The sequence below is a fragment of the Punctularia strigosozonata genome (assembly GCF_000264995.1).
Source record: "Punctularia strigosozonata HHB-11173 SS5 unplaced genomic scaffold PUNSTscaffold_6, whole genome shotgun sequence".
In the NCBI taxonomy this organism is placed as follows: Eukaryota; Fungi; Basidiomycota; class Agaricomycetes; order Corticiales; family Punctulariaceae; genus Punctularia; species Punctularia strigosozonata.
Window position 1 is genome coordinate 1342131 of NW_006767438.1, and position 14476 is coordinate 1356606.

At 50.6% G+C, this 14476-nt stretch overlaps 4 protein-coding genes across 4 annotated transcripts; 2 read left to right on the forward strand and 2 right to left on the reverse strand.

Moving 5' to 3' along the window:
* Positions 1-84: 84 nt before the first annotated feature.
* PUNSTDRAFT_134313 (uncharacterized protein) lies at positions 85-601 on the reverse strand (the record flags this gene model as incomplete). The annotated part of the gene is made up of 2 exons (XM_007383784.1): positions 85-330; positions 461-601. The coding sequence occupies 2 exons, from the start codon at positions 599-601 to the stop codon at positions 85-87; spliced, it is 387 nt and encodes a 128-aa protein (XP_007383846.1).
* A 966-nt stretch (positions 602-1567) lies between these two features.
* PUNSTDRAFT_134314 (uncharacterized protein) lies at positions 1568-3408 on the reverse strand (the record flags this gene model as incomplete). Its single annotated transcript, XM_007383785.1, has 2 exons — positions 1568-2553; positions 3216-3408. The coding sequence occupies 2 exons, from the start codon at positions 3406-3408 to the stop codon at positions 1568-1570; spliced, it is 1179 nt and encodes a 392-aa protein (XP_007383847.1).
* A 4420-nt stretch (positions 3409-7828) lies between these two features.
* Positions 7829-8410, forward strand: PUNSTDRAFT_134315 (uncharacterized protein; the record flags this gene model as incomplete). The annotated part of the gene is made up of 1 exon (XM_007383786.1): positions 7829-8410. One exon carries the CDS (start codon positions 7829-7831, stop codon positions 8408-8410), a length of 582 nt encoding a protein of 193 aa, XP_007383848.1.
* Positions 8411-12029: 3619 nt separating this feature from the next.
* Positions 12030-12566, forward strand: PUNSTDRAFT_134316 (uncharacterized protein; the record flags this gene model as incomplete). Its single annotated transcript, XM_007383787.1, has 3 exons — positions 12030-12233; positions 12287-12400; positions 12465-12566. 3 exons carry the CDS (start codon positions 12030-12032, stop codon positions 12564-12566), a joined length of 420 nt encoding a protein of 139 aa, XP_007383849.1.
* Positions 12567-14476: the final 1910 nt, after the last annotated feature.

Here is a 14476-nt window from a genome sequence, read left to right on the forward strand (position 1 = left end):
TCATGATGTGTACGTCCAAGGTGGTCGGGCAGGTACGAAAATGGGAAATATAATGCCATGGATCTTCGGCAAGTGAGAGACCTTTCACTCTTGAGAACCCATAGAGAGCATGGCGTAGTGCTCGTAGGCGAAGTATCGGAAAAGCTTGGTGTGACCTCGGCGGAGTGAAGCGGGAGGAGCTAGAGTAGCAAGGATGACAATCACATCGTCAACATTGTTGTAGATGGCTCGCTGGAAATGCACGTCTGCTGTGATCTGGTTGGGCCCGTCGTATAGCTGTAACTGAAAGATGTCCCCCAAGCTTGAAGTGTGCGTGCGGAAGCGGATGTTCTGTCATCCAAAACAGACAGGTCTCCTCGTTTGGAGGGATGCGAAGGGAATCGGTGTCGAAGATGTGGCCATCATAGGCAGGCGGCTCGAATTGACGCATAGTGTATTCAACGTGTTCGCTACCGCGAACCTGGACAGTGGTCACGGTTTCGCGTGTGTACTCGATGGCGAGTGGCAGGGAGTGAGGAACGTGATTCTCATCTTCCTGCACATAGGCAGGGTAAAGAGTGTTGACGACGTGGCGAGCAGCTGCGATGAGATATCCGAACATGGTGGTGCAGGTTGAACGAATAATTTTTCTGACTTTGTGCTTCCCTCAGCGCAGCTCTCACGCATGTCTTGTCTCATGGGAAATTCCAAAGCTGAAGTCAGGCACGTGCGCAACAACATGTTTCTGCACCTTTTGCAAAAAGGGTGCGGGACACCGCGACTGAGAAATCACAACGTTGCCATGCCCGTTGGGCACCATATGGTCAAACCTTGCGTGCTTAACTTTACTCCTCCGGGCACCTGATATCTGAGATATGATTATCTACGATATCTATGGCGTCTCGACTATAAAAGACTCTTCATTGCACGCCTGTATCTACATTCTATTTTGCTATACTACCAGATCCTGCTCTGTTGCCTGCAAGGTGCGTCGTGACACTGCCACTGCCCGCCTTGCCCCCTTACGCCTATCTTACACTTTTTTGAGCACCCTAAGAGGTTAGTACAATGCCTGTAGATACAGTAACCGACGCTACGCTACTGCGTACGTTGAGAAGCGGGACGATCCTACTGGACGTCCGAGTAGAGGGCAGACTGCCCAGAGATCGGCACCAGGCGCCAAAGAGTACCGTAGATACTACGGCAAATCAGAATGATCTGAATGATGACATCAGATCAGAGCCATGTGAGCAGTATTACCCAGACTTACGGGTCTGAGCCGGAAGAGCGGCAAGGAATGAAGGACCTTGCACGCACGCTGTGGGAAAGAGGCGGCAATATGCCGATCCAAATTAGTGACATCAATAATTTGATTAAGTTAACTGAAGATAAAGACAATGACACGTACCTGTACCTCATGCTCCCGAAGAGGCACATGAAACAAGGAAAGTAAAGGACACATCTGAGAAAAATCCCATGACTATACAGCACTACATAGTCCAATATAGCATCCATAGTTCCATAGCAATGTCAATTTGTATGGGTGCTATGGAGCTGCCTGCAGTTGCTATAGAGGTACCTGCCAGTGCTATAAAGTGCTATGGGTGTTATAGATCACACTGCCATGGCTATATAGCGGGAGGCGGGTGCGGGAGCCGGGAGTCGACACCGAGCCCGACCACGCTGGTCGGAGGCAAGCGCGGGGGACAGGATGTGACACCGAGGCCAACCACATTGGCAGCCCGGGCTTGGGGCTGGTCGAAGGCTGGCGCAGGGCGGGGGTGCCGACACCGGCAGAAGGCGACGAGGCCGGCGAGGATGCGGGCGAGAGGCCAGCGAGAAGGCGACGAGGCGGGCAAGAGGCCGGAGAGAGGCGGGGAGACTGGCGAGAAGGTGGCCAGGCGGGCAAGAAGGGGGGGAGATGGGCGAGATTCAGGGAGAGAGATGTGGGGAGGCGGGCGAGACGTGGGGAGGTGAGCAAGAAGGCGGGCAAGAGGCAGGTGAGAGGCTGGTTGGAGGCGGGCGCAGGGTGGGGGATGTGATGCCGAGCCCAACTGTGTTGGCGGCTCAGGCTCGGGGTTGGTCGAAGGCAGGCGGGGCAGGAGCCGATGCCAAGCCCAACCGCATTGGCTCGCGGCTCGGTGTTGGGAGCAGGCAGGGAGGAGGACGAGTGAGCACCAGCCCGACCACATTGGCAGCTCAGGCTGGGCGGCGGGTCGAAGGCGGGAGCGGACGGTGGGTCGAAGGGCAGGGGCAGGGTGGAATGCAGCACCGAACCTGACCACGTTGGCGGATCGGGCCCAGGGCTGGCAGAAGGCGGGCCCGGGGCTGGTGGAAGGGGGCAGGAGGTGAGGCCGAGCCTGACCGCGTTGGCGGCTCGGGCTCCGGGCTGGCAGAAGGCAGGCGCGGGGCGGGAGCCAGGGGGCAAGAGGTGATGCCGAGCCCGAGCCTGTTGGCGGCTTGGGCTTGGGGCTGGTCGACAGGTGAGGGCAGGGGCAGAAGCTGCACCGAGCCCGACCGCGTTGGCGGCTTGCACTCGGGGCTGTTCCCAAGGCGTAGGCTCGACGAGCTGGGCTGGGCTGGTTGAGGAGGCAGACACGAGGGGGGGGAGGCAGTGGGATCCCAGCTTGTCAAGGGCAAGGGTGCGGGGTGGACTTGTGTGGACGGGCCGCGTCAAACACCGGTCACGTGACCGTTGGTTGGTGTCAACGCGGCCGCGGCAACATTTGTCACGTGACTGTCGGTCCAAACCCGATTTTTGCTAAGTCCACATTGACCCTAAATAGTTGATGTATGTATATAAGCTTATATGATATTATGCACTCATACTTCACTGTACAGGCTGACTATTACCCCCAAACTAATGGATCATAACATAGTGTGAGTTGGAAAGTCTGCTATGGTTTCTATATAAGTATGTACCAAAACTATGGATGCTATATAGATATATATACAAAGCTATGGGTGCTATATTGACATCACTATGAGCTATGCATTGCTATATAGCTGGTGTATTAAGCTATAAATTGCTATGTAGCACCCCATAGCGGCCATCATAGTCTACATAGCACCCCATAGCAACTGTCATACTCTACATAGTGCTCTATAGCAGCTAGCTGATCACTCCATAGTGCACATAGAGCTACTATAGCAACAATAGTTCAAAGGGGCAGCTACATAAATTTGGGTTTTTTCAGATGCATTGGCGATCCGAGGTGGTTTGACATCGCGCCGACTGAAGGAATCGAGATGGCGCAAGGCCAAACACTGCCCGGAGAACCGCAGGGCGAGCCAAGCAACAGCAGGAAACGCGACAAACGGCGGATGACGCTTCAGGAACATCTGATGATCCCAGAGCATGAGGCTACGGGCCTGGGAGCCGAGACCAACCACGAGGTGTCCAAGGCTGAAGATGCCGAGGATGATCATCGCAATGTACCGCCACACATGCACAGGATCCCTAGCCGGGCTGGAACGGCCCCAGAAGCTGGCCGATATGCCGGCAATTGGCACATGTTATTGCGAGTCTCTTCTCCTAGGGCTCAGACTGTACCAGTTGAATTCATCAGGAGACGTAATGGACGAGACCCAGGAGGGAGCTCGGACAGCGACCCAGGTGACAATGGGGACCGGTGCACTCCTCGGGGAGAGCCGAATCGCAATAGGAGGGGGGAACTCCCAATAGACCCTCAGAGGAACCATGGGGCCACGCCAGGCGGAGACCCTGGATCAGGATCAGAGGACGACAGCCATGAGAACAGAAGTCTCCCCGGGCGTGACCCACCGGAGAGACTGAACATTCCCATCCGCGAAGGATCATACATCCCCATGCAAGAGGATCTCTCTGCAGTGACATTGAGAGAACTGTATCATAAGAAGATTCTCAGAATGTTTAAAAGATATGTAGATTCCTATAGAATCCCTTCAAAGAACATAAAGAATCAGAAGCCGGCTCAACCTAAGGAGTGGCAGGGGGATGATGATGCCGATCGCTTCCTTGATTGGTTAGATCTATTATTAGACTTTTTCATGCTTACTGGAATGACCAGAGGAGAACACGAGGACGAACCGGCTGCATTTACGACAGGATTCCTGTCGTCAAAGCCTAGGCATTGGGGGCAAACTAAAATAATAAGAGCCACAGCGCTTGCAGATCCTGTTCCCTTCAAAGAAGGGATTATTAAGTTATTTGATACACTGGGTCTGTGATTGGATTTTCAGTTCTAAAAGTGATTAAAAAATCTTATAAAATTTTAAAAACTTTATAACATTTTTCGCCCAAAAGATTCTGTCAAGATTGTAAACTGGCATAAGAACTTTTACCTCTCAAAAGTATGATCTAAATGTTGAAAAAATCCTGTGTCTCTTCTAAGATTTTTGTAAAAGATTCCTGCCTTAAAAATCTTGAACCAGTTTGTCAACCAAGCAACTATATTGAAAAACTATTGATCAATGTTTTGAAATTTCCATAAATAAATTAGCTGCACTAGTTGAATATAAGAACTTTCTACACACAAGTTTGTAAATTTCTACCTAAGAATCATAAATAAATATACAAACTTTCAAACTTTTAGAGTCAAAAGTGCAAATATAAATGATGTAAAAATTGTGATAAACTTATAAGATTTTTGTTTAAAACTTTTAGCTGTAAAAATGGATTAAAAATCATTAATCTGGTTCAAGATTTCCTCTGTATAAAATCATGAAAAGATTTAAAAGATTTATCGGATTTTCAGATCATTTTTTGGTCTAAAAATGCAGTCACAGACCCAGTGATAAATTTGTAGTTACCCTAACACCGGAAAAGGCTTGTAAAAATATTTAAATGTATCATTGGAGCCCAAAGATGGGGTGCAACAATTCTATGATGAATTAATGGACGCCACCGACCGTCTACTGCAACAGCCTACAGAGACCAACATCTCGGAGAGATTCCTTACTAGCCTACCTGAAGACTACATTGATCACTTAGTAGGACTAAAAGATGTCAGAGTTGGTGTCACTAGAATCAAATTAATGAGGGACTACGCAATACAGTATGAACTAGCACAGAAGTCCCTCAAGGTGATCTGAGACTTATGCGGAGGACTGCGCAGCAAAGCGCCGACGTCAAAGTATGAATCTAGAGATCAGATCAGGAAGTACCGCAGTGGAGATCGAGACCGCTACAGAACCATGCGATATGAGGGGCCGACTCGCACAAAGGAGCGCTCCAAGCTACCTCGAAAAGACGAAACTAAGAATTCTCGTAACATAGATACGGAAGATCGCGGAAATTGACAGCCAGAGGTCAAGGCAACTGGGGGTAGACCGTGGCCCAAGAGCGCTACTATTCTCAAGCCGAAGCTGAATCCGCGGTACCTGGACTTAGTATGCCGTCTATGTTCCAAAAAGGGACATATTGCGACGGACCATTACCCTGACTCAGCGCGAATGCACGTAATGGACATCGTAGATGATAGATCTGATGGAGAGGGCCCAGGCGCTTCAAAGGAAGCCACGGAGACTGAACCAGACTTGCCAGAACAGGAGTGTACAGACAACTCTGAAGAGTACTGGGAATCTTACGAAGCACATGCCTACAGCGAATACAGTAGTACTGACTCTGATAATGAGGAGAATGCTGTGTATATGGGGGCTCTACTCGCAGATGGCAAGGAGCGTGAGCTCACCAATTCACCAGAGCGTCAGGCGCTACCGTTCCCAAAAGGGAAGTGTCCGGTGCCACCACCTGAAGCTCGCAAAGCCATCAGATCGGCGTTACACAGGGAAGACAGTGCACACAGGCCGAAGTACCCAAGGGAATGGACAGAGCTGCTTTCCGCATACATCCAAATTAACAGTGTAAAGGCCTGGACGTTATTCGACCTCGGATCCAATATGGATGCCGTTAGTACCGAATTTGCACAAGTATGCAATCTTGATGTCTTTGAGCTTGAGAACCCCGTTACACTTAAGCTGGGCTGTAAAGGTAGCAAGTCTAAGATTACACACGGCGGTCATTGTAGGACCGCCCTAGGGACTATCAATACAAGGTGGTACTTCGACGTAGCCAACATAGCGCACTATGATGCCATTGTTGGCTTGCCGTTTTGTGCTAAGCACGGGATCACCATAATGCCCGACAAGCGGACCATCAGGCTTCCGGATGGTCTAGACATCCCCACAGAGCTTGAAGGAGGAAGGATTGGTGGGAATGACAAGTGGGCTCAGCCCAACCCTGCTAAGCCTCGCGCTTCCTTTCGGAAGTAAAATAACACATGAAGGACAGTGCCCACAGCACAAGGTAGTGGTCCGCTCCCACGCGCTAGATACGAAGCTACCCGATATAGGAGAGAATAATGTACCCACTGTAAGCTGACTCGCGAGTGGAAGTGTTGAATACGAAGAGATCAAGGACATCAAATTTGAGCGAGAATTTGAGATAGCTTACAAGCAGCACCGCGCCGCTGAGGATGCACAACGGAAGACTCTGTGAGGCAAGCAAATACCGTTCCCTGGACCGCCCAGAGAAGCGAGTACTCAAGAACCAAAAGAAGAGTCGCCATCACGCGCCCAAGAAGCAATACCGGACGACGTGATCCCACGTCTCCGGGAACACTGGGTTGAACACATTCAGGATATTACGGGGGACATTCCCCTTAGGAAACCTCCGTATAGAGAAGTTAATCATAGCATACCACTAATAGACCCTAATAAGAGATACAAGGGACACCATCTGCATTGCGCGGAGGCGTACCAACATCTATTACAGGACAAGATACAGAAAAACACGACTGCCAGATGGTGGGAATGGAAGCCTGTTGAGAACACATTGCCGATGCTGTGTATCCCCAAAAAGGATGGGAAATTACGCACTGTGTTCAACCTGCGTGAACGGAATGATAATACCGTTCATGACGTCACTCCGATGCCGGACCAAGACCATATTAGGAATGACGTTGCCAGAGCCTGATACAGATCTAAGCTAGATATGAGCGATGTGTATGAACAAGTCTGTATTGAGAAGGGCGACGAGCTGAAAACCGTGTTTTCGACAATTATGGGGACCATGATATCCCATGTGATGCAGCAAGGGGACTGTAACGCCCCGTCGACATTCCAGAGGCTTATGACACATATTTTTAGAGATTACATTGGAATATTTGTACATGTTTATCTAGATGACATTTTTATATACTCTAACACTATAGAGGAGCACAAGAGACATCTCGAATTAGTATTTGCCACCCTCCGCAAGGCGCAGCTGTATCTATCTAAGAAAAAGGTTGATCTATATTCAGACCGAATGGAGTGCCTAGGACACATCATAGACGCTCAAGGGATACACACGGAATCTGACAAACTGGAACAGATACGCGAGTGGAGAACACCACAAAGCTACACGGAAGTAGCCTGATTCCTCGGACTCATACAATACTTAGCTCAGTTTATGCCGAATGTGGCCACCTACATGGCCCCACTTTCAGCCATATGCAGTGAGGGGACACCATTCCATTGGCAACCCATACACGAAAAGTGCTTCCAGGCAATCAAGGACTTGGCGTGTTAAGCGCCCATTCTGAAGCCAGTCAACTTCGGCGATCCCGATCTGATCTGGGTCATATGTGACGGTTTGAAGACAGGAGTTGGTGCTTATTACGGACAGGGCCGAGACTTCCGAGTGTGCCGGCCGGCTGGATTTATGTCTAAGAAGTTCACAAATGCACAGCGAGGCTATGCTACGTACGAGCACAAGACACTCGCAATATTAGAAGCCCTCCTGAAGTGGGAGGACAAGCTTATGGGACAAAAAATTAATATAGTTACTGATCACAGGACTCTCAAGTTCTTCAAGTCGCAAAAAGATATGTCCTACCGCCAGCGGCGTTGGGCCGAGTACATTAGTAGATTTGATCACTCCATTACATATGTCAAAGGCAAGTACAACCTCGTCGCAGACACGCTATCCCGATACTACAAGTACGATAGACCTGGCGAGACGCACCCAGATTACTGGTATGTGAATATGGACGTGCACTTTGACCCGGCCGGGGATGAAGCAGTGGAGAGCCGGGACCTCAAGGCTGAGATGCTTGCGTCTGCAGGCTCGTCGGAGTTTGAAATGACACCGCCGGATGATGTGCCCACTGTGGGCACGTCAGCAGCTCAAGGGCTGATCAGTCCCCAGATGTTCAGCCAGTATGCTGAATATCTGGCCGCAGTAAAACAGAACTATGGTATGGACTCACTATTTTCCAAGGTCATTGCGGCCCCTAAGGAGCACCCGCAATTCGAGTTACGGGAAGGGACAGTATACACCTGTCACGGGTCAATCATCGCCGACCATTGCCTACTATCCCCAACTGTCCTCCGACGTCTCCTCCGCTCTTCGCCGCTCATTTTCCCACGGCCCTCCGACGGATCTCCAGTGGACTTTTTGTATCTTTGACTCCCATATGTTCCCTTTGTTCATCTTTGCTTATTCTCACACTGTATTCTCCTTCCTTGTGCTCGGTTTCCTTGGCACTGATTCCCTTTGTGTTCCACATGTACTTTAGATCTTCTTCCCTGTTCCCTTTGTCTTACTGATGATAGATTCATCTCCAACTTTTTCATTGTTCTGCTTAGTACTTATACCAGCTTATCTGTGCGATATTGCTCAGTTCCAATATCGACTAGGCTTTCCCCTTTCCTCCTAAGCGGACCTTGAGTGTGTAGCGACCCTTCGGGTCAAGTCCGCCTCTGCCCCGCTTTGCTCCGACTTTGCTCCGACGTCAGCATACCACTCTTCTCGATATTGTCTCTGAATCGCATCCATCCAACTCTGTGTTGTGGTCTGGGCAGTACGCCCTTGCTCGTTGGACTTAGGTCCACTCGTCCCAGACCCGTTCAGCTTCGGTATTGTTCATCTTCACTTTTCCCGTGCATTGGACCTCCGCATTTCCGATATTTTTGCCCTGCAGTTTCGTCCCTGACAACACCAAGAATCGCCTTGGAAACGAGGTGTTTTGCCCTCTGGAAAGCTCGGAGCGTGTGCACTGAGAGAGCTTGTGATTGATGGTGTGCACTGGGCGATCGGACACCTTGGCGCTAACAAAACCACGGAGTACTTGCGCTGCTACTATTGGTGGCCAAAGATCGCCACGGATGTCGACCTGTTTTACAAATCATGCCATCTCTGTCAGACGGCAAAGGATGTGAACCAGAAGCCTGAGGGATTGTTACACAGCCTATGGGTAATAATATGCAGACTAACAGGAATGGTACATCTTGTACCCTGCAATACTAAGACAACTGTGAGCGAACTCATATACTCGTTCCTCAAGGAGGTTGTGCGTTTGCATGGGGTTCCTGATAGCATCGTATCCGATCGAGATTCGAAGTTTAATTCTAAATTTTGGTGGGAACTTCACCGTCTGATGAGGACACGCCTGCTGATGTCCACAGCCTTCCATCCCCAAACAGACGGTGTGACAGAGCATGCAAATCGCACGGTATTGCAGATCCTGTGCAGCTTTGTCTGGCCCGACCAGACCGACTGGGCAGACATGCTTGCACTCACCGAGTTTGCAATGAATGCAGCACAATCTGAGACTACGGGATATAGCCCATTTGAGTTAAACTATGGGTATATCCCGAGGATGCTGGATGTACTGCCGATGGAACACTCAGCGCTGTGAGTACGGGAATTCATGTTGAATGCGAGGGATTGCTTGGAGCAGGCACATGACGCCATTATTGGCGCGCGTGTGCATCAGGCACACCACGCGAATCGGCAAAGATGAGACCATGTGAATCATACACCTGGCGATCTTGTATACGTCAGCACGATGAATCTAAGCCTCCCGCTCAAACGTGCGCGTAAACAGGCGCCCTGGTTTATTGGGCCGTTTAAAATAACTAAAGCATTCAACGAATCAAGTGTGTACAAGATAGAATTACCAAATGATTTAAGACAGCGGAGGGTACACCCGCAATTCCACATATCGAAGCTTCAGCCCCACGTGCCAAATGATGACATCAAGTTCCCGGGTCACGAAGCCACGAGCTTCTACAACTTTGGGCAACCCAATGAGCTTGAACGAGAGGTCGAGGAGATCGTCGCCCATGAATGGGACGAGAATGAAATACTATTTTTAGTACGTTGGACATTCGGCGATAGCTCCTGGGAACTATGGGTTAATGTAGAAAATTTGGCCGCAATAGGCAGATATTTTGAAGCTCAGGGGGTAACTACATATCAAGAATTACCTCGAAATCATACGCCGATTGTAGGGTTGCCTGCACCACCAGGTGCAATAGTCACGCTGCAGAGTATCACCCCTGTCCAGGGTGATGGAAAAAATTTCTGGTCAATAGGACCAGGCGGTATGAGGGTTCAATATCACCCACCCGCGCCTGCAGAAACCACTACAGCCATCGCATGAAACTAGAATTCTATCGAGTACTCCAGCTACGCTACAACGCACTACGCTATGCACTCGTACAATCAGTGTATCGCGCCATACCCGGTGCCGACAATCAGTCTTCCAAACATCGCCCGTAATGTCTCACGCTTGCAGCAGCGCGTCAAGCAGCTCGAGCGCGCCCTGGGCATTGGTGCACAGGTTGATGATAGAAGTGCCACCTATTCTGAGTTCGCTACGTCATATCAGTGGGTCCCCGACGCGGACGGCGTGCCTACCCCGCTTCCTTTGCTGATGGGAACTTCTCCAGGGAGGGGGGAAGGTTACAGCACCAACCCGTATGCCGCCAAGCTGTATGCCCCAGTGGGGTGGAAGCTACGTTGATTGTGACCGCATTGGCAGCTCGCAGACGGTAAGGGCAAGGGATGGATCGGCGTTGGGCAGGGGATAGAAACTGCACCGAGCGCGACTGCGTTGGCAGCTCGCATTTGGTGCTGGGCAGATGGCGGGCTCAGGGGTAGAAGCGGCACTGCACGAGACTGTGGGTGACAAGCATGTGGGGCTGGGTGGATGACGAGAACAGGGCAAGGTGGATTGTGTGCTCAGCAATGCCACAATTGAGTGCGTGCCCTACGTCTTCAAGAGTGGGCCCAGGGCCCAATTTTGAGCACCTACCCTGTGTCTTCAAGAGCATACTCTGGGCATCTTCGCAAGGGCTGGAATGTTCAAGTGCATATACACTTCTTGATGGGTGTATTCTCAATGGTGTTTGTTGGCGTGTTTGTGTATGCTGACGGGTGTGGTTGCAGTTGGACAGGTTTGATGGAAATCCCAGCCACTTTGATGGTCAAATGCCGGTTGGGGTCGGGTGTAAAGTGCAACGTCACACCTGAATTCGAGTATTAGCGCGTTGGTTTTACAAAGGCTAGAAGGGTCTCTTAAACATACCATAGCCCACAGTGTATCAAGCATATCTGAAACCTGCACAGCACTATGAGGACACATAGATTGTAGGGGGGTTGGCATGCCAGGTCATCTGGAGGCTCATCTTGCAATGGTGGGCACAACCGCTATAGACGCACACCCCATCTCCCTACCTATCCTCTCTGAGCAGACTCAGAGAGTGGCACAACTCTACCAAGACCTGTGCCCTTGGCCATGGTGAGAGTGAACCCATCGTCTAGCGTCTTCGCTGGCACTGTTAGCGGGAGATGAGTTGGATAAGGGGCTGTGCAACTTGACCACACGCGTTGTCGCTGCTGTGCAGTCAGCACTGGCACGGCCCACCTATTCTGGGGCTCATAGTAAGTACAAACTTCCTGAACCGGTTCAGATTGCGGTCTCAACCGGTTCTTGTACATCCTGAAATAACAGGCATTGTTGGTCCCAGTCCACGGTCCAGGACCGACCAAAACAGTTCAGGTCCAGGTTCAAACCAGTTCAAACCTGGACCGCCACCTACACTAGCCCTGATTGGGACACCGGGTTGAGGTGGGTTGGGTTGGGTTGGGTTGCCCTCGCCAAAAAGTGTGGGAGTCAAGGTGGTGCGGGTGTAGGAATCATGCCGGGCAATGCCCAGGAGCTTGGAGTCATGCCGTCGAGCAGCAGTTATCATAGATATCAAGGATAATAGACTGTAGCCTCTCTCTCCTGCTCCCAGTCATGGCTCCTAAGACTCAGTGGTCTGATAAGTCTACCTGGGCACTGCTTGACTCACTCAAGGCTTCAAAGACTGCTGGTCTTGCTTCAGATAATGGCTGGAAGCCTGGGGCATGGACTGTTGCTGCTGCTACTCTTGAAGACTCAGAGAAGACTGACTCTGAAGCTGTGAAGTCCTCTTCTGTTTGCTGGACTTGTTGGGGCACAGTATGTATCTGGTACTTAATCATCATTAGAGGGATGCTGACCAGTTGCTGCAGCTTAAGAAGGAGTACGAAGAGGACCACATACTCAGGGATCTGTCTGGCTTTGAGTGGGATGATGATCGCTTGGTCGTTGTCGCTACCAACAAAGTCTGGGAGGCATATCTAGTTGTAAGCATCCATTTTCACTGTTTATATCTTTGCAATCATGTTTGCTTATATTCGATCAACTCAGAAACATCCAAGCTTGAGCAAATGGAAGAAGAAAGCCTTCTCCTACTTTGATGAAGTTGCGGAGCTTGCACTGCGGACAGTGTTGGCCCTATCTTTACCCTGATAGTGTCACTCTTTGTGCTCTGACAGTGGGAGGGCAGTCACCGACTGCAAGTGCACGCTTGCAGGCCACCGTGCGCAGTCACCAACGGCCCTCTTGTGCATGCACGTTGTGGCACTGCCACCCATCCCTCTTCCCAATCTGGAAGGTGGCTCCTACTGCTGGCCAATGCTACACACAATTGGTAAAGTGTTTCCCACTGCTAGACCAATGCTAACATCATATGCACTCCCTCATAACCCTAAGGACTCTGGTCTGGCCATGTCAGTTATTGATCGGGGCCCTAAGGCGGTACTGATCGATGTAAAGTTCCCTCATGCCGGTCCCACAGCCTCCTCTATTTGCACCCAGTTTGCAACCTGGCTTGACTCCTCCTTCCTGATGGGATGTTGTCCCAATCCCAATACGGCCAAGTTGTACGGTCACTATTGCTATGAGCTGATATCCGTCCTTGTGATCAATGAGGTCCGTGTTGTCTAAGGGCGTCTAGCAGCTGGACAACACTCGAGAACGAGCTGGAGAGCACAGACAGTGAGCAGAATGAAGTAAATACATGGAGAGGGCTATCCTACCTGGAGAGCACAGACAGTGAGCAGAATGAAGTGCCCAAGTCGTCTGTGGCTCTCCAGTAAAACTGTCAGCACAGCCTACAAGCTAAAGCGGCCACAGCCACGCGAAATAAGCGCCAGAAGCGCCAGAGAGCTGGCAAGTCACCACAGACAACAGTCCGGTAGACATGCGTAGAGCTTTGTGTATGGGCAAACGAGGCACGTTAGATGTGTGAAGCTCTATATCTGCGCAAACATTGTATCCCCCCAATTAAGTAATGCTTTGGATGGAAAAGAAAAAGTCGACAATGCTCTAACCAGCACAGCTGTAATTACATCGAGCACCGGAAACACGGAGAGATTCTACTCCTGCAATCCAGCTTATACTTTGTGAGAAGCACCTCAGGGCATAGATGCAAAAACCCAAGTCTCCACGCAAGATTTTGAGGCATGAGAATGCACCTTCTGTTGATCCTCCAGGGCTGCCTTACCTGTTGTCTGTGGTGAATTGCCAGCTCTCTGGCGCTTATTTCGCGTGGCTGTGGCCGCTTTAGCTCGTAGGCTGTGCTGACAGTTTTACTGGAGAGCCACAGACGACTTGGGCACTTCATTCTGCTCACTGTCTGTGCTCTCCAGGTAGGATAGCCCTCTCAGCCGGTGGTGGAGGGTCAGGAATCGCGACTAGTGGAGTGGACCAGGGTGCTACACGTCCCAGAGCTTCGCTCTAACCTCCTATCAGTCCTGTATCTCACTCAGCACAAATCCATTCACGTTGGTGCAAATGGAGATCCCGGGACCGTCTACAAGCACGGTGAAATTCTTCCTGCAATACCAAGCTGTAGAGGAAGTTTCTGAGTTTCATGCTCAGATAACGAGACCCTACCATTTTGTGAGTGAATCCTATCTCAAAGTAATAGTAGCTTTACTGAACAAGTGCTGCGTCTACAGATCTATGTCGATAACTCAGATGACCTGAACTCATTAAAGTCTGCAGAGAGGGTAGACCCTCTGACCGTTGGGAAATGGCTTCATGTGGCTTCCTGCAGGCACTCTGGAGGGCGTCACGCAAGGCGTTCGTGGGGTGTCTTCCTCCCTTATCACTCCCCCTTTGTCGCCAACGTCGGGGAGTCCTTCCCTGTCTCAGAGCTCCTCTTTATCATTCGCTACCTGTCAGGCAATCCTAACCTCTCCCAAGGGGAGGTCCATTCCCTTCACAAAGGGACAGGAAGTTCGTCTGTCCTCTCACGTGTCTCGATTATTGGCAACCCCCTCGAACTGTTTGTGGTGGACATTCTCATCACAACCTGGACCGTCTGAATGATGGCCCGCCTCTCAGGTAGCATCTTCTGCTCATGTCAGGTAACA